The sequence below is a fragment of the Bufo gargarizans genome, chromosome 9 (assembly GCF_014858855.1).
Source record: "Bufo gargarizans isolate SCDJY-AF-19 chromosome 9, ASM1485885v1, whole genome shotgun sequence".
In the NCBI taxonomy this organism is placed as follows: Eukaryota; Metazoa; Chordata; class Amphibia; order Anura; family Bufonidae; genus Bufo; species Bufo gargarizans.
The window spans coordinates 161,769,656-161,790,265 of NC_058088.1; the positions used below are offsets into that span (position 1 = coordinate 161,769,656).

The window sequence follows — 20,610 nt, forward strand, 5'->3', positions numbered from 1 at the left end:
CAACCAAAGAGTTTTTTTAAGGAAAAGAAGTGGAATGTTATGCAATGGCCAAGTCAATTACCTGACCTGAATCCGATTGAGCATGCATTTCACTTGCTGAAGACAAAACTGATAGGAAAATGCCCCAAGAACAAGCAGGAACTGAAGACAGTTGCAGTAGAGGCCTGGCAGAGCATCACCAGGGATGAAACCCAGCGCCTGGTGATGTCTATGCGTTCCAGACTTCAGGCTGTAATTGACTGCAAAGGATTTGCAACCAAGTATTAAAAAGTGAAAGTTTGATTTATGATTATTAATATTCTGTCCCATTACTTTTGGTCATTTTCCTGGCCATGGAACAGCCGAGAAGCCAATTATCCCATTACTTTTGGTCCCTTAACAAGTGGGAGGCACATATGCAAACTGTTGTAATTTCTACACCGTTCACCTGATTTGGATGTAAATACCCTCAAATTAACAAAGAAAAGTCCAGCTCACCCAATTGTTCAAACACCTGCGTGCACGGAAAAGGCTGGTGAGCCTGTATATTCTTGATATGAAAGCACAATGAAATTCCAGCACTCACGATTTTGGTAGCTAAAATCTTCGTCTTTTATTCAGGCAGTAGACATATAGACAGGACATCCACCCACAAGACTTGTGGGTGGATGTCCTGTCTATATGTCTACTGCCTGAATAAAAGACAAAGATTTTAGCTACCAAAATCTTGAGTGCTGGAATTTCATTGTGCTTTCATATCAACACCCTCAAATTAAAGCTGACAGTCTGCAGGTAAAGCACATCTTGTTTGTTTCATTTCAAATCCATTGTGGTGGTGTATAGAGCCAAACATGTTAGAATTGTGTCCATGTCCCAATATTTATGGACTTCAGTGTATATCATAGGATAAAATGGGTCTTAGAACTAAATATATGTCATATTTATACACTTGTGTCTAATCAAAAAGTAAAAACCTCAGCACTGGCCTGATCATACAACATACAGCTCGTGTAGGGTGAAGAACACAATACGGTTCCAGACAAAGGAGCAAAATGGGCGCTGCCCTGAAAAGAACACCCCTAGACTGGTACTACCACTAACCTAAAGGTATGTCCCTTACAACTACTTCCTATTATTCCCTCTGTGATGTGTGATCCTGGCTTATCAGGGTGTTAAAGGAAATACATATGATAATTCGAACAGGGAGACTAAGGCTACTTTCACACTTGCGTTGTTAATTCCGGTATTGAGATCCGGCAGAGGATCTCAATACCGGAATTAAAGGAATCTGTTTTGATTTTGCACATCAGGATGCGTCCGTTCCGTTAGGATGCAGTTGTGTGATATCAAAACGAAAAAAAAAAAAAGGTCACTAAATACATTGAAGTAAATGGGTAAGGGATGCGTTTTTTTCCGTTTTTATGACAGGACACAAAACTGTAGCTCCGGTCACAAAACGGAATGCTGACAGAATAGAAACATAGAATGTGCCCATCTAGTCTGCCCAATATACTGAATACTAAGAATAGCCCCTGGCCCTATCTTATATGAAGGATGGCCTTATGCCTATCCCATGCATGCTTAAACTCCTCCACTGTATTTGCAGCTATGGAAGACATCCTGATGCATCCTCAACGGATCTCTTTCAATTCAGAATGCATGGGGACTAAACAGAAACTTTTTTTCCGGTATTGAGATCCTCAGAAAAGTAGCCTTAGGGCTTGTTCAGACGACTGTGTGAAGCCCGTGCTGTGGACTGCAAACTGCAGTGAATGGGTCCGCATCTATGATGTGAAATGCACACGGCCGGTGCCCCGTGTATTGCGGATCCACAAATGCGGTCCGTAATAGGGTAACAGACAGCACACGTTCGTGTGAATGAGACCTTAGACTGAAGGTGCACCACATCTGAGGTGCACAGGCAGAGAAACCTCTCAATGTATACACTGATGTGTCCATGGTCTTTAATAGCAAAACGTGTGTCCTTGGCAGCCAGTATACGGCAGAATACTGGAGCTTTAAATGTGTACAGTTAATGGCAGATTATATACTGGTTTTATACGTATACTGTATATAATGTGTAAAGACACACAAATCCAGCCACGCTTATGGCAAATGTCAGTGTAAGGTACGCCGGATTATGGAAGCTATGGGGATTTATTTCTGTTGTGATGGGAACCATTTTTCCTATTAGCATCAGAATAAACGTACACGTAGTGTTTAGATCAATGTCCAGGGGGAATATTTCCATGTAAACCCAGCCTGAGACACTGAATTATTATTATTTGAGAGCGCCACTGTACATCTAAGAGGGGGTTCACATACATAATATAAAACTATGCAAGTTTAATGAGCATGAACCTCGTAACAGGCTGGAACAGTGGGGGAGAGGACCCTTCCCACAAGAGCTTACAATCTACTTGCTCATTGTAGGCTGTAGGCTTTCCTGAAGAGGTGGGTTTTCAGGTTGCTTTTGAAGATTTGGATGTTGGGGAGAGTCTGATGTGACGGGGTAGTGAGTTCCAGAATACTGGGGCGCAAGTAAGAAATCTTGTAGATGTCTGTGTGAGTAAGGTCCTCAGGGTAAGGAGGTCCTGTGGAGATGTATCGGGAAAGCAGATCAGAGATGCGAGGAGGATGGCCTTATATGCTGCTGTTAGTATTTTAAACTGAATTTGCTGGGCAAAGGGGAGCCAGTGAAGGGATTGGCACAGGAGAAACGAGGGGAGAGCTGGATTACCCGGGCAGAGAGTTGAGGATAGATTGGAGGGGTGAGAGAGTGCTGGATGGAAGGCCACAAAAGAGATCTTCTTGTGTTGAAAGAGGCAGGTGTTGGTAAGGGTTTGGATGTGTGTCAAATCTTATGCCAAAGCAGCAGACCTGTGAGACTGAAGAAAGCATGGTACTGTCATGGACAGGTCAGGTAGGGGGACTGAGTGACATAGGGGAAAGATAATGAATTCGGCTTCTTCCATGTTGAGGTTTAAGAAGCGGAAGGAAAAGAATGAAGATATAGCTGATAGACACACCGGGTTTCTCAAAGGGAAGTGACATCTGTGCCAGAGAGGTAGATTTGAGCGTCATCAGCATAGAGGTGGTATTGGAAGCCATGAGACTCTATGAGCTGTCCCAGGCCGAATGTACAAAGGGAGGACAGAGCCTTGAAGGACACCAACAGGGAAAGGGTGTGATGATGAGGTGGTGTATGAATGTGAAATACTGAAAGTTCTGTTGGTGAGGTCCAGGATAGGGCCAGGTCTCTGATGCCGAGGGATGAGAGGATTTGCAACGGGAAAGAGTGGTCGACTGTGTCAAAGGCAGAGGACAGGTCAAGAAGGAAGAGGACTAATAATTACGCCTGATAAGTAAAGCAAATAATCTTCTTACATGCGATGTTGCCAGGTGATGACTGACTTCTGCAGTGCTGGTGGATCCAACCTAATTGTCTGTGCCCAACATGTCTTTTAGTCTGCTTTACAGGTTTATTAGGATCCAGAAAAGATGAATGCGTTGAAAAATAAGACATTAGATTGCAGCAAACGACTCCTTTATAACACGTAATGGAGGCTGACACAAGGTATTCATCTATTCCCTAGTAATGACCTAGGACATGTCTCCTACAGACAACTTTGTCTGACGACATGGAGACAAACTGCCACCAGAGGTGACTGACAGTGGCTTGCTCCTCTCTCCTCATTGAAAACACATGCACATCTGGCCTATATTAAGCTGCTGGCCCAATAAGTGGGTGTATGTCTTTGGTGATCTACATAATCCCCATTTGCTAAAAAAAAATCCACTTTTTAGCAGTTTTTTGCAAAAAGAGGAGTAAAAACTAAGGGATATTTGTTTTCTTGCTATTAGCCACTATCAACACTTTTAGACAAGGATCTAATGGTAAAAAACAAAAAACGATGTCCATTGTCTACTCATTCTTCTTCCCATCCTGTTTTTCTAGCATACCAGGCAACACAGGTTGTCAGGGATGAGAGTGTGTGTAGGGTTATAAAGTAGCATGTATTTAATCCACAAGACACGGATCCTCCCATTATTGACTCACATGTAATCATGATTCTACATTTTACCCATGGAGCCCTCCAGATTTTAGTTTGAATTGCAAATAAGGAGCAAGGCAGTGACCTAAACTGCTTAGGTCAAAGAAGAAAGCAAAACCAGCTCCACCTTAACATAGTGCTGGGGGCAGATGATTCCTAGTCTTAATCCAGATTAAATTCACTGAACTGTAAAGAGGTTAAGCAGAAGAGACGTCATTATTCAACTACATTGTTAACTAGTTGTGAGGGGATGGCGTTCAAGGGCATCTGTCAGAAGATTTGTACCTATGACACTGGCTGACCTGTTACATGTGCGCTTGGAAGCTGAAGGCCTCTGTTGGTCCCATGTTCTTATGTATAGACTCACTTATTTATATGTTTGCTACAGCGCATTCTGTAATTTGCACAAACTGATAACTAGTTTAGTAATGTGCACCTCATAGGTATACCATCATGTTGTGTATCAATATATACCAACATCACTGCTGTTCCTCCAACCCTAGGGGATTCACGGCTTGTAAGGGGTTTTCTTGTATATCACGGAGATCTGCGCTGAGGTAGAATCCTGCACGGAGCGTGCCCTGGCCGGTAGCATAGCTCCTTTTGCGCTCCTGCCAAGCAGTCAGTGACGTCACCATTACAGGTACGGGTGCCTTCAAAGACCACAAAGCATGGTCTAGTAGTGTTCCTGGTAACGTCACTGTCTCTAATGGGTGGTCTTTAGCAAAAACAGGCTAGGGCAGCGCTAAAGACCGCCCATTAGTGCCGGTGATGTCACCGGGCTCAATGCTAGGCAGAAGCCTCCGTCTAGCTTACGCATGGAGAGCCAGGGATGTCACCGGATTTCAATTCAGCACAGGGCAATTGAGAGTATAAGAGCATAATATGAGTGCAGATCGGGTTGTATAGACTGCATATGTAGACTGTTCTAAATATAAGACAGTATTAGTAAAAATGAAAATAAAAAAATAACAAGTACCTTCTGTTTCAGGCGGTTTTTTACTTCTTTAATTCCCATTTTGGCGTGGTCCTTAGCCTAAGGGAGAAAATGTGATTAGACTTTAGAAAATGGTCAGCAACCATCTATTACAATGTTTATCCCTACCCTAACTCATCTTTTTAACCTATTATTAACCACTGGTGTCTTTCCCACTCCTGTTTGAAACATGCTACCACACCTATCCTCAAAAAGCCATCCCTTGACCCGTCTTCTTTTTCTAGCTATCACTGCATATCAATTCTCCCATATGCCTTAAAGCTATTTGAACATGCCCACCTTGAACTGCACTCCCACCTCTCTTGTTCCGATTGACCAGCTACAATCCAGCTTTTGACACCTCCATTCGACTGAAATTGGCTTTATCAAAGTCGCCAACAACCTGCTAACTGCCAAAGTAAAATGATGTTACTCTGGTCTCCTCCTCCTAGACCTAACCACTCCCTTCTGTAACAAAATCTCTCATCCCTTAGTATCGCATACTTGGCCCTCTCCTTAGTCCAGACATTTAGTGTCTTCATCTCGTCCCCTCTCTGTTCATGTCCCTCAAGGCTCTGTCTCAGGAACCCTGGTCTTCTCGATCTACACCTTTGGCCTGGGACAGCTTATAGAGTCCCTTGGATTTCAGTACCACTTTCATGATGATGACAAGCAAATTTACCTCTCTGGTCCAGATTTTACCTCCTTACTATCCAGAATCTCGCAATGCCTATCTGCTATAGCCTCCTCCTTCTCACTTTATAAAACTTATCATGGAAAAAAACAGAATTTATCATCTTTTCCCGATCTCACTCAACTCCCTCAACAGACATATCTATCACGATCAAAGGCTGCACACACTTTCCGGTTAACAAAGTCCGCTGCCTTGCAGTAACCTTTGATTCTGCTCTGTCCTTCAAACTGCACTTCCCTGTCCTTTCCACCACCTGCCGTCTCCAACTCAAAAATATCTCTAATATCCGCACATTCCTCAACCAGGAGTCTGCAAAAATGCTCATACAGATGCAGAAGAGTTAACAGTCATAACGTGTTAACTAGAGGTGATAACTCACCAAGTATGTGTACTAACACTGCTATATCCATACATGCCCTTATCATCTCCCATCTACACTACTGTAACATACTCCTTTGTTGCCTTCCATCTAGCATTCTGGCACCCCTACAATCTGTTCAGATTGTAGGGGTGCCAGTCCCTTCACTGGCTCCCTAATGACTGGAAAATTCAGTTCAAAATACTAACAAATGAAAATAAGGCTGTCCACAACCGAGGGGCGGACTGGGAACTTCAAGTGGCCTATGTTGAAGGCAGGCCCAATTTGACAGAAGGTTGTACGTGGGGCATGAAATACCATAGCAAAAAATGCAATTCCATCAGAACCATATACCTTTCTGTTCTCCTTCAGCTGCCTCTCATATGGAGCAGGGGGCTTAGGAGGTGAGATGCAGCCACAGCATTTCAATTAAGGAGGGCATTTGTGGTTGCCGGCCCAGTACATGAGTAACTGATTCTCACAGCATTAATTACAGCTGAGAACTCATTATGTACCCGGCCAGTGGCAGAGGGCTTGGCCCCCTGGGCACTGGCCCACCAGGAGATTTTTTAAGGGAGTCAAAACTGCCTGTACCAGCTCCTGGGCTATCTTCACTGGACTTCTGGTTCCTGTCTGTCAACTTCCTTCCGAATGGATTTACTTGGACCACTGAAGCCAATGACTGGCCTCGGCAGTGACATGTCCCCAAGCAGAACATCACAGCTGGGTCACAAGCTGCTTGGCGACTCACTGCCTCTGAGGCCAGTCATTGTGACCCTGTCTGTGTGGAAGTTGACAGACAGGGAGTAAAGGTCCAGTGAAGGGAGTCAAAACGGAGAGGTGAGTATGGATTTCTCCATAGGTACCAGCTGGGTGGAAAGTAAAAAAAAAAAACCTGGACAACCGCTTTTAAAGGGCATCTGTCAGCAGATTTGTACCTATGACACTGGCTGACCTGTTACATGTGCACTTGGCAGCTGAAGGCATCTGTGTTGGTCCCATGTTCATATGTGCCACATTGCTGAATAATAAAATGATGTTTAATATATGCAAATGAGCCTCTAGGAGCAACGGGGGCGTTCCCATTACACCTAGAGGCTCCGCTCTCTCTGCAGCTGCTGCAACCTCTGCACTTCTGATTGACTTTAGGAGAAGTCAGGGCCAGGTGTAATCACATTTACACTGCCTGGTCCTGTCAATCACAGTGGAAAGGGAACAGTAGTTACAGAGAGAGCTGAGCCTGTAGGTGTAATGGTAACGCTTCCGTTGCTCCTAGAGGCTCAATTGCATGTATAAAAACATAATTTTACTCAGCAAAGCGAGCACATATGAACATGGGACCAACACAGATACCTTCACCTGCCAAGCGTACATGCAATAGGTCAGCCAGTTTCATTGGTACAAATCTGCTGACAGATGCCCTTTAAATGCAGGGCCTGTAATATTATTATTATTCTTTATTAAAGCACCATTCATGCCATGGTGCTGTACATATGAAAAGGGGTGCACATACACAATTCAAAACAACTACAATAAGCATGAACAAGACAAGTTATAAACTGGTACAGGAGAGAGGACCCTGCCCATGAAGGAATGGAGAAGGACACAGTAAGGTGAGGGTGAAGTTGGTCATGGCGGTATAGAGGCAGCAGGGTCACTGGTTGTAGGCTTGTCTGAAGAGGTGGGTTTTCAGGTTTCCTTTGAAGGATTCCACTGTAGGTAAGAGTCGGATATGTTTGGGGCACAGAGTTCTAGAGTATGGGTGATGCATGGGAGAAATCTTGGAGGTGATTGTGGAAAGAGGTGATAAGAGGAGAGAAGGAGGTCTTGTGAGGAGTAGCTCAGAGATGTATGGAGGGGAAAGGTTGTGGCGGGGCGGACTGGCAAAAGACCCTACAGGGAAATTTCCCGGTGGGCTTATGCTCAGGGGGCCACCAGAGCCCCCCTCACGGCCATTGTCTGGGTACATAACGATCTAATGCCCTTAGCATTAATTAATGCTAAAGGCATCATGTACTTATGGACCTGGCTGGTGAACACAGGTGCCCTCCTGAATTAAACTGTATCACCGAATTTTGGACAGTAGACAGTTAAATACTGCAGTGGGGGTATTTGGTTCTTCTGGGGCAGTATTTTGTGCTGCACTGTGGTACTGCTGGCCCCGACTGCTGCTGTTGCCCCTACATATTTGTGTTGTCTTGTCTTCTGTCAATTTGGACCTGCCTACAACATGGGGCCACTTTTAGGTTTATTTCCATGGCCACTTTAATCTCCCAGTCCGCCCCTGGAGCCCACCTTTTCCTATATGTGGTACTTACAAACTTGTAGACATTCTTCATGGCTGGATTAGCTCTGGTCTTCATGGTGTTAAGAAAGGCCCCGCTTCCTTTCTGCAATAAACAACGCTTCATAAGATGCTTTAGAAAATGATAGCGGTCTCCTCGGCAAGTTGGCTGCATAATGGCAGCATGCCTCTTCATGTATGATTATAAGAAAATGTATTAATAAAAGCCATCAATGAGTATCAAGTGTTCTGGATTACTGAAAGATTACGGAGAAACGTATGTAATGCACAAAAGTATGTTCACGCATCACAGTTGGGTCTTTTCTTCGCTCTATCTAGTAGGCCCTTCACTTAGTGCTTCTGCAACAGAAGATAAACAGAAGTTGCATGGTGGTCTCCCCCAAATTCAGCCGCTGTAATTACAACTTCTTGCCCCATTCAAGTGAGTCGGACCCCACTGATCTGATATTTATGACCTATCCAGTGTAATCTGTGGACCATTTAAAGCTGCTGATAATGGGATGGCTTCAGCTGCGGGTAATGGGCCATGGTTACTGCTAATTGCTAGGCCACACATGAACCACACCTTTATTTCAAGTGGCAAGCCCAGATATTGCCATCAATTGGGGCAGCACCAGAGACTCAGACTGCAAGGGTTAATAGCGCTCTTGAAAACCATTTACATAGGGAAAAAAATCTTTCTCAATCATTGTCCAGTGATCGAATGACGAATGATAATTTGCTTGTTTGTCGTTGATCACATCTTCATGCTGACCTAAAATAACCATGGTTGGCGGCACATCCCCTCGTGTGGACAGGAATCTGCCTGTTCCTTGCAATTCAAACAATATCTGCCTGGGTAAATGGACCCTTACTTTCCAGTTTTCCTAATTCAGTAAGTAATATACAGTATTAGTAAAGCAAATATCACTGCCGATAATAAATATAAAAATATTAAGAAAAGAAAAGTAGTAGTAAAGCAGACATTTTAAATACATGCACTGTAGGGTAAGTAGCTAAGTCAAAGTGCCATCTACCCCTTAATCAAATGGCATCCCTGTAACCTCAGTAAGGGTACTTTCACACTAGCATTTTTCTTTTCCGGCACTGAGTTCCGTCCTAGGGGCTCTATACCGGAATAGAACTGATCAGTTTCTATCCTAACGCATTCTGAATGGAGAGCAATCCGTTCAGGATGCATCAGGATGTCTTCAGTCCAGTCTTTTTGACTGTTCAGGATGGAGATAATACCGCAGCATGCTACAGTTTTATCTCCGTAAAAAAAAAAAATGAAGACTTGCCTGAATGCCGGATCCGTCATTTTTTTTCATAGGAATGTAATACCGGAAGGACGGATCCGGCATTCTGATATTTTGAATGCCGGATCCGGCACTAATACATTCCTATGGAAAAAAAGGCAAGTCTTCCGTTTTTTTTTTTTACGGAGATAAAACCGTAGCATGCTGAGGTATTATCTCCATCCTGAACAGTCAAAAATGTGGAAAAAAAAATCTAAACTCATCCGTTTGTCCCTATGACAAACGGACAGACGGATTCGTTCTTGCAATGCATTTGTAAGACGGATCAGGATCCTGATCAGTCTTAAAATGCAGTCAGTTAGCATACGTTTTGCCGGATCCGGCAGGTAGTTCAGGCGACGGAACTGCCTGCTGGATTCCTGTGCCGCAAGTGTGAAAGTAGCCTAATAGCAGGTCTTCTGATTACTGCATTGTGCAATTTACATTCATTTTAATATGGAATAGCATAATTGGCAATTCCCTAACAAAAATATTGTCTTAAAGAGGAGCTGTTCCCTTCTCCTGACATGCCTGTTTTAATAGCTACATACATTCCTCATGTAATAACAATTCTGGAGCATCTATTCTTATGGCTCTATGTTGTGCCGTTCCTTTATTATTTCTACTAGAAGTTATGAATGAATTCCTAGCGGTCTGCAGTAAGGGTACAGATGGGAGGTAACAAGTTTGGGGGGTGTACCTGCAAAGACTGACAATGGCAGCCCTGATTGGATAGAGTGAGACACACACCCAACTAGTTATCATCCCTGTGTACCCTTACTGCAGACTGCTAGAAATGAATTCATAACTTGAAGTAGAAATAATCAAGGAATGGCACAGCATAGAGCCATAAGAATAGATGCTCCAGAATTGTTATTACATGGGGAGTGCATGTAGCTACTAAAACAGGCATGTCAGGGGTGGTGAGAGGTCCTCTTTAAGAGTAGGAGCGGGGAACTCTAATAGTGAGCCTTTACGTCATTGGGCTTTCAAATTACAAAATACAGGCTACCACTGACCTGCAGACTAAAATTTCTCTTTGGGGAAGTTTAAAAACATATAATAAATATTAAGGAGTCAGAACATGTTAAAAGAATTGCTCATGTCCCTCGATCCCCACCACTGCCATACTGACGATGCTCCGGTCCCCAGTGCTCTTCACTTCCTGTCCTGTCCTTGGTGCCCTGCCTCAGCCGGTGATTGGTTGCCGTGACTGGAAGCGGGGACCGATGCAGGAGGGGATCGGTAGAGGTGAGTAAAGCTTCTTTTGTTACTTTTAAAATGTTCTAGCTATTACATTTTTAAAGTCTCCCTGAAAAACCTGTTTACTAACTGGTTGTCTCCTAGATCATTTTGCTGGACAAGGTTGCTCAATTTCCCTGCAGAGGCTGACACAGGGGATATGTAGTATTAAATACCGTTGATCAGATCAATGGCTGACTATGTAATACATGGTAAGATCTGGGGGCCCAAGTGTGCGCTCCTCTCTATGACATGCATATGAACTAATACGGAAATGGGTTGATGAGATGAGACAACCTTTTGATGCTGACTCTACATTCCTGCACCTAAAATTTTGTCTATGGTCTCACTCCTGTGAGGAGGACTTTTTCTCCCATCAAAAATATGGATCTCTGACGGAACTGACACAAACGGATGCTCAAAATAAAGGATCCATTTAGAAAAAGAAATTCTGTTCTTCTGACAGATCGGAAGTACGGAAAATGAACGGTGCTGTGATCGCAGCCTAACAGAAACTATTCACGACGCTGCATTTTTAGAAAATACTGGGTCATTAAGTGAGGACACTGGATACGTACTTTTACTGTTGATAGCCATTGATGGTAGAGCTTGTCACTGCCTGTGGGGGGAAAAGTAGAAATAGCAATATACTCAAGGTAATCTGCAGAACACGCTGAAAATCGCATATGTAGAAGATACTTCAGTGGTGACCATTGGAATTGATATATTTAATTATGGGACACTGGCAGCCAGAATAACGGCGGGAGAGGGGTGGCTACATCTAATAGGTATTATAACCGTCTGCTCTGACATTCTTTACCTGCATATTCGCCCATATTTATCTCTTCTTCAAAGACATCACTGAATCCATTTCCAGTGTTCAGCAGGTCAAGACGCCCATCTATGAACTAGACGAGAACAAGATTAAATGCTGCTAATATAAGTGACTGTGCAATTCTGCGAGAGGGTTCTCAAATCTCGTACCTGTTTAAAGAGCTGAAGCTGAATCGCATTTTGAAGGAATGGTCTCATCCCACTGGAACGGTGGGACACAAATGTGTCTTCACAAAAGGTAATTGGCTCCTCCTGTGGGGGCAGACAGACAATGACCATCAAAGGTAAGAAAAGTTTATTGAGGGCAAATGTGGCAATGGGTTACATCCAGCATTTATAGGCATTCATCTACAGTATTCACAGACGGGGTAACTTCAGCACTAAATCCCTGCTGCTCCATCCGATTTCTGCACATAATTCTTTCTCCGAAACATAAGAGGACAAAAGACATACAAAGATGAGGCCACTCTTACATGTCCATAATTTTAGTTAAGGGCGTCAAGGTCTCATGATACAAATTTAAAAGGGGTTGTCCCATGAATAATATTCTACAGTTTTCAAACCAGCACCTGGATCTGAATACTTCTGCAATTTCATGTACTGTAGTTTTCTGCCCATAAGACGCACCCCCCAAAGTGGGGTGGGTGGGGGGAACGTCGCTGCGTTTTAAGGGGTGAATACTAATGAGCGCTTCCATTAGTACCGGAGGACCGGGAAGAGGTGAAGGCTCTGTACTCACCACTTCCTGGTCCTCTACTGTCGGCTGTGCCGTGGCTGCGCACAGCGTGAAGGCGCTCTGTGACCTCACATTGACTGCAGGAAGAAGACGACAGAGCGGTGGAGCTGAGAAGCAGCGGCGTCCGGGCAGGAGAGGCAAGTGGTTTTATTTATTTTGTGATCTGAAGCTGAGGGCTGCTGAGATAAGGCCTTATCATCTGAGGCTGGGGGCTGATATGAGGTATGGGGGTTTCATCTGAGGTCTAAATGGGGGATCTTATTTATATTGGGCTCATATCTGAGGTCTGATTGGGGGTCATTCGCATTGGGCTCTGAGCTGAGGTCTGATTGGGGGTCTTATTAACATTGGGGTCTGATTGAGGGTCTTGTTAACATTGGGGCTGTGAGCTGAGGTCTAATGAAATATTTTTTTTGTATTATTGTCCTCCTCTAAAAAGTCTTATGGGCCGGTGAGTCTTATAGGGGAAAAATACAGTAATTAAAAATGTATTATAGCTACTAAGTTATTCAATTAGCTCCATCTGTTTAGCACCACCTTCTGTTTGCTCTTTTTCTGATTTCTCTGTCCTGGAAGCACATGCTCAGTTCCATCCTTCAACTGCTACCAGGTGCAACAGACAGGACGCACCCCTGACAAAAGGACACGCACCCTAAGCTGCCAACTTGAAATAAATCCAGAAGAACTATTGGAGCAATGAATGGGGAGATCTCTGGATCCATGTAATCTACTGGGCTGGGTCTAGCTTTGTTAGAAAGAGGTCATAATGTACTAGATTATGTATGATTTTCCATTTTCATTTCTTACATTAATCATGGTATAACCCCCTTTACATTATCGCGTCATGCTAGGATTGTTTCAGTGCAGATCATATTGCTATATTTTTATAGCATTTTATTATCTTGCTCCGCTCATCTTGTGGAATTTCGAGCCAAGAGGAAATATAAGGAAGAACACGTATGTAAGTCCATTTAGTTCAACCTATTTTGCTCCAATGTTGATCCAGAGAAAGGCAAAACCCCTAATGCAATTTTCTTCATTTTAGGAAAGAATTCCACCCTGGTGGACGCTTCTGGGACCTTTGCAATCAGTGGGATTCCCAAGGAGAAAGAAAATAAGTCCTTCCATTGGTGCTAGGAATCAATGCATTTGTACTTGTTTTTTCACCACAATAAGGCTACATGCACACGACCGTATGTGTTTTGCGGTCCACAAATTGTGGATCCGCCCAAAAAAATGTATGACATCCGTATGCCATCCATTTTTTTTTTTTGCAGATCCATTTTTTTTAAGTACTTATTAAAAACTATTCTAAATGCCATAAAATAAACTTTTGTAAAATATTTTTATATTTTTTTTCTATTTTACCTACATAATAGGTGCCTGAAGTTCAGGTGTCTATAGTGCATTGGAATCCATCCACTGCTGACATATCAGTTGGCGTCCGGATTCCACTGAGCAGTGCTGGCAGAGGCAGGTGAAGAGATGTGTGCTCCTGCCACTACAAAGCCACTGCAGTGGAAATTCAGGTGCCCATTTTGTAGGCAAAATGGGAAAAAAATTGAAAAAATGTTGTATGGCATTTAGAATAGTTTTTAATAAGATTCCTCAAAAGGTTACGTACACTTTACGTTTTTGAGTCAGTTCCACTTTAAATATTGTATATTGATTGCTTATATATATTGCTTCAGTATCGGAACGCAAAGTTGATAATTAAAGAGGACCTGCCCCCTCTCCTGACATGTCTGCTTTGGCAATAACAATTCTTGGGGTTTATTTCTTATAACTCTGTTTTGTGTCATTTGTCTATTATCCCTACTAAACGTTATGAATGAATTGGCAGCAATTTGCGATAAAGGTCCGACTGGGCCAATCAGTCAGTGCTGCCAGTCTCAGACTGTGCAGGGACACACATCCCACCGGTAACACCGACTTTTATCTCAGACAGCTGTCAATTCATTCATAAACTTTTAGCAGGAATAGTAGACCGAGTCAGAAGAGATGATGCTCCAGAACTGTACATATATGAGCAATGTAAGTAGTTAATGAAGGTGACAGGTCCTCTTTAACATTTCTAAGCATCTCCTCAAGAAGGAACATTTGTGGAATTCTAAATGTCAATGGACTGAAACGATACATGAGCTAAATAAGTGAATTTTGATTGCCCTCTAATTTTTTATTTTTTTTAGATATTGGCTTCATCAAACTAAAAGATGAAAGGCAAATTTTACATAAAAAAGAGAGTTATTATGCTAATAGGACCTAGTTTCCCATATTTTGGGACAAACAGTAAATTACATCCACTAAAACAAAAAGCCGAAAGGATCACAAATGGTGAAGTAAGGCAATTTCATGTGATACTTCATTAGGAACATACTCGATGTGAGGAGTACAGGTTTTGGAAATAATATATGCATTATATTAGATTGTGAGGGATTTATTTGTGTGAATCAGAGACGGCTAGCTGACTGTATGTGTGTATACTTCATTAGTATGTATCTAGCTCCTTAGGCCTCTTGCACACGACCTTATGGCTTTTTCAATATTTTATACGCAAAAAACGGATCTGCAAAAAATACGGATGATGTACGTGTGCATTCCGTTTTTTGGGGAACGGAACAGCTGGCCCCTGATAGAACAGTACTATCCTTGTCCGTTATGCGGACAATAAGGGTCCATTCACACTTCCGCAGTGTATTGCGGATCCGCAATACACTCGGCAGGCACCCCCCATAGAACTGCCTATTCTTGTCCGCAATTGTGGACAAGAATAGGACATGTTCTATTTTTTGGCAGAGCCGCAGCCGGGAAGTTTGGGGCCGAAGCCCAGAAGTTTGGGGCCGCGCTCCGGAATTGCAGATGCGGAGAGCATATAGTGTGCTCTCCGTATCCATTCCTGCCCCATTGAGAATGAATGGGTCCGCACCCGTTCCTGATATTGCGGAACGGATGCAGACCCATTTGCGGACGTGTGCATGGAATAGGACATGTTCTATCTTTGAACGGAAAAACAGAAATACGGAAACAGAAGGCATATGGAGTACCTTCCGTTTTTTTTGCGGATCTATTGAAATGAATGGGTCAGCATCCGTGAGCAGAATGGCCACGGAATGGTGCCCGTGTATTGCGGATCCGCAAATGCGGTCCGCAATACAGCAACAGGCATCACACGTTTGTGTGAACGAGCCCTTACTCTGATTCTCACAGATAAAGGTCCTGGAATATCCTGTATCTCCTACATATTCTGATTGGTAGAGAACAAAAGGCACCCAAAATGTGTTAATAAGAGCAGAGTGTCATAAAATGCTAAAATAACGGGTTGTCCAAGATTCAGTTTCTGGGCAGGCCCACCGACTCAGATAACCGATATGGGGCGTTAGCAAGGATGGAGGTTGAGAGCTTTCAAGGAATAAAAGATCTATTTTTTGGGGATGTTGGGGAAGAGAGGACTGGAGAGGGCAGAGGAGAGACAAGGATTGGAGGCCCACTGTGTGGTAACTATAAACTGTAAGGAATTTTAATGTTGAGTTAAAGTAGCCTTATATTGTATCCTGGAAATTGCTAGTAATTATAATTATTGTTATGTGTGTATAAGTCTCTCTATGTAATATTTATTTCTTTTTGTTCCACTGTAACTCCATATATACCACATATTCCACACTATACAATATATATTTTTCTATACGTTCACTCTTGTGTCCAGGCTCGGACTGGCCCACAGGGGTACAGGGGAATCCCCCGGTGGGCCCCTGAGCAAAGGTGGGCCCCTAGTCTCCCACCCCCTGCACAAGTAGAACATAACACATTAGATTTACTGCACTACATACATATATTCAATGTACAGCACCTCAACCAGCCTATGTTCATATAAAAAACATGTAAAATTATTTATTATATTTGAATGTATCCGTATGGTGGGCCCCCAAAATAAATTTTACTGGTGGGCCCTAGGTACCCCAGTCCGACACTGCTTGTGTCTCATTTATTGCATCCAACCTCAAATAAGACCCAGTAAGAGGGTGTATTGTATATACTATATATTTATATATAATAATTTCTTGCACTCAGTTACAGATGACAGTACTGGTTTTGCTACTAATTTACTTCTATAGATATTGTGTGCTTTTGTTCCAGTTTTTGATGCCTTAATATTTTTCAATTTACCATATCCTTTTCTGTACGTTTTGGGTTCTTGTAGAAGACCTAAAGAACGCAACATCACTCAAGTGCATTTATTGAATGTGGAATATAGCATGAGGAGCCGCTAACATTTTTGGGTGAAAAATGGGATTCCTTAAAGGGACACTGACAGGCCCAAAAAGCATATTTAGGTATATATATGACAGTACAGGTCATATAAAGTGTATTAGAATCGTCTAAGTATCCCCCCTGTCCACCTTATAAATACAGTAAACTGAAGTTTTATAACCTGCTTTCATCGTGTTCAATCTGCCCAAGGGGCGGCGTTTCATATCAACTTGCGCCCAGCCAGCCTCCCCACAACTGCCGTTTGAAGCGCCGCCCAGCTAATCAATATTCACTTCGCTGGGCGGCTACTAGTGTCCCCGGCCATCTTCAGCGCATGCGCCCGGCACCCTCACTGGCCGGGATTGCATCGCGCCTGCGCACAGTCTGATTCCCAGAGGCCGATGCAGGCTCTGCTTAATGCGCATGCACTGGGCACAGCAGCGCTTCAGAGTAGCCGCCCAGCGAAGTGAATATTGATTAGCTGGGCGGCGCTTCAAACGGCAGTTGTGGGGAGGCTGGCTGGGCGCAAGTTGATATGAAACGCCGCCCCTTGGGCAGATTGAACACGATGAAAGCAGGTTATAAAACTTCTTTTTACTGTATTTATAAGGTGGACAGGGGGGATACTTAGATGATTCTAATACACTTTATATGACCTGTACTGTCATATATATACCTAAATATGCTTTTTGGGCCTGTCAGTGTCCCTTTAAAGTCACATCTGAACACCCACCATATGTGCACAACTCTTCTCTTATCAACATGGAAAACAAATGAGAAGAATGGGGATGGTCTCCAAACAACCCTCAGAAACAACCCTCTCAGCTTTCATTGGCATAAAATAAATGTATCAGTTTTAGTAAACGTGGGACTGCGTGCCTGGCTGCATCTCAAAAGATTATCAGGACCTATTGGACCCGGAGCAAAAAAACAAACAACAACAGGGCAGGAGGTCCCTCCCGTGTGGAACTGCCCTGTAAGGAAACAAGGATACTGAAGAGAAGTGCAGCAGGAAACAAACATGAGGCCCTTCAGTCCTCAGAGACAAAACCAGGTACCATAATAGGAGACCAATTCTTCAATCACTACTATGGGGACCCCCCCTTTATGTATAACACCGCAAATGTTATGCTGGCTAAATAATCCCTGTATACTCTTTCATGCTAATGTTTCTTCTTAGCTATGCAGGTAATCTCCATTAAAAGAAAAACATAAAATCGCCCAAAGGCTCAGAGAAAGCATTCTGCAACATGAGTTCTGCATATTTTCCCCAATTATAATCCGATCCACATCCCTTTTTTCCAATATATTTCTTATTTCAGGTTTGCCCATGAAGCTTCCATAATTATTTCACAAGATGGCTCACATACAAAAGGATAAATGTCAGATTTCGGCACAACAGTCACATCAGTAATATTACTCCAAGGCCTTTTAGTTTTTAGTTTTTTTTGTATGCTAATTTATTTTCGAAAAAAACAAACTGCCAACATTCAGCCCTACTTGTGCTACACTTATAAATGTTTTATGAATGCTATTTCTTCTCATTCTGTGGTACACGTTATACTGGCGAGACATCGCTATTGACAAAACTGATGTGAAAATGTCTGCATACATTACAATAATTTACTAGTTTCGTTTTTCATCCGGTAGGGGGTACATAGAAAAAGGCCACAGAGATTCTTTACCTTCTTGCTTCTGATGCTTTTACAAGTAATGTGTGTGTTTTAAATAGACACCTGCATTAGACCTGGTTTTGTCGGAGCGCTAGAAAAGTATTAAAAGGGAAGATCTTCATGGAATACGTTCTCCGAGCAGAATAATTACTCATTGATGATTACATGTATACTTAATTCCATTAGGTTAAAAATGAAAACAATGCCACGCTACATTTAGAAGTAACATTTACTTTACTGTTAGGGCTCATTCAGACGGTCGTATGCTGTCCGCAAAAATGCGGATTTGTTTTTTGCAGATTAGATTCTGTCCCATTCACTTTTATGGGGCCCTTTTCTTCCATTGCACGGGTCAGCAAAAAAATGAAACACGTCCTATACTTGTCAGTGAAAATCAGAACATGGCCCTATTGAAGTCTATGGATCAGCGAAAAAACGGAATGCAATTTGTTGTTTTTTTTGTGGACATGCTGAACTGTCCGACCTGGTTTTGTCGGAGCGCTAGAAAAGTATTAAAAGGGAAGATCTTCATGGAATACGTTCTCCGAGCAGAATAATTACTCATTGATGATTACATGTATACTTAATTCCATTAGGTTAAAAATGAAAACAATGCCACGCTACATTTAGAAGTAACATTTACTTTACTGTTAGGGCTCATTCAGACGGTCGTATGCTGTCCGCAAAAATGCGGATTTGTTTTTTGCAGATTAGATTCTGTCCCATTCACTTTTATGGGGCCCTTTTCTTCCATTGCATGGGTCAGCAAAAAAATGAAACACGTCCTATACTTGTCAGTGAAAATCAGAACATGGCCCTATTGAAGTCTATGGATCAGCGAAAAAACGGAATGCAATTTGTTGTTTTTTTTGTGGACATGCTGAACTGTCCGACCTGGTTTTGTCGGAGCGCTAGAAAAGTATTAAAAGGGAAGATCTTCATGGAATACGTTCTCCGAGCAGAATAATTACTCATTGATGATTACATGTATACTTAATTCCATTAGGTTAAAAATGAAAACAATGCCACGCTACATTTAGAAGTAACATTTACTTTACTGTTAGGGCTCATTCAGACGGTCGTATGCTGTCCGCAAAAATGCGGATTTGTTTTTTGCAGATTAGATTCTGTCCCATTCACTTTTATGGGGCCCTTTTCTTCCATTGCATGGGTCAGCAAAAAAATGAAACACGTCCTATACTTGTCAGTGAAAATCAGGACATGGCCCTATTGAAGTCTATGGATCAGCGAAAAAACGGAATGCAATTTGTTGTTTTTTTGTGGACATGCTGAACTGTCCGCAAAAAAATAATAATTTGGCGGACAGTCTGAATGAGCCCTTACACTGAAATTTACTAGATTGTATATATGGTTTACACTGTTTTCTGAGTTTGGAGCCATTGATTGAACAGCCCAATTAACATCAGCCCACCCCAAAACCATCTGGAACATTGCACGTGGAAAAGGGATCCCTGCACAGTCCATATATCTCATCACAGCCAACCCAATCCATAACAGCCACATTTTCTCACTTCATCGGAACAGAGACTCTGCTTAGGGAAGGGTTAATATTGCACTATTCCATTCAAATTTTGTAAATGATAATTAAAATGTATAGCTAATAAAAAAGCAATATCAACCTCAGATTCTCCACTTTCATAGTTTGCTCAGTTATGGGTTGTCCTAGGGTAAGTCCACACCTTCGGAAGGCATTCCGGTACTCTGCTCCGGCAGGGGAACAGAATACAGGAATGGTTGTATCTGGTATAGCTGGACACCGCCGGATCCCCTAAATGCTGCACTAATAACACACAAATTGTTGTACAGTTCATGTCTTTTATTCAGTAAACATTCTCAGTGCCGGGATCAAAAGTAAGTAAACCTCTGTGTAAACAACTTCTCAAAGAGTTAATTTTTAAAAGTTGTTTTCAATTAAGAAGATGAGATGTAATAGGATGGAAGTTTGAGTTTCACGGGAGCTTTGCCCATTAAATAAAATAAAAACACACAAAGCCTGTGATATGGCAGCAGTCTATGCCCACCATCACTCCACTCCTCCCGGTGGGCACAGCCATAAGAGTAGCACCACTCTGTCCACCTGTGAGAAGGTGCTTAAAGGGGTTGTCCAGGTTCAGAGCTGAACCTGGACATCCCTCCATTTTCACCCCGGCAGCCCCCCTGACATGAGCATCGGAGCAGTTCATGCTCCGATGCTCTCCTTTGCCCTGCGCTA

The 20,610-nt window shown here is 42.7% G+C and overlaps 1 protein-coding gene across 4 annotated transcripts in view; it reads right to left on the minus strand.

The window, feature by feature from the left end:
• The window catches only part of DENND1A (DENN domain containing 1A), a 746,239-nt gene that overhangs the window by 101,903 nt on the left and 623,726 nt on the right, over window positions 1-20,610 (minus strand). For all 4 annotated transcript variants that reach the window (XM_044305779.1, XM_044305777.1, XM_044305778.1 and 1 more), the window contains exons 14-18: window positions 11,871-11,972; window positions 11,707-11,794; window positions 11,465-11,505; window positions 8,381-8,452; window positions 5,014-5,070 (exon numbers count right to left, since the gene is read on the minus strand). In XM_044305779.1, the coding sequence (XP_044161714.1) occupies window positions 5,014-5,070; window positions 8,381-8,452; window positions 11,465-11,505; window positions 11,707-11,794; window positions 11,871-11,972 (360 nt within the window). The remainder of the gene's footprint in view (window positions 1-5,013; window positions 5,071-8,380; window positions 8,453-11,464; window positions 11,506-11,706; window positions 11,795-11,870; window positions 11,973-20,610) is intronic.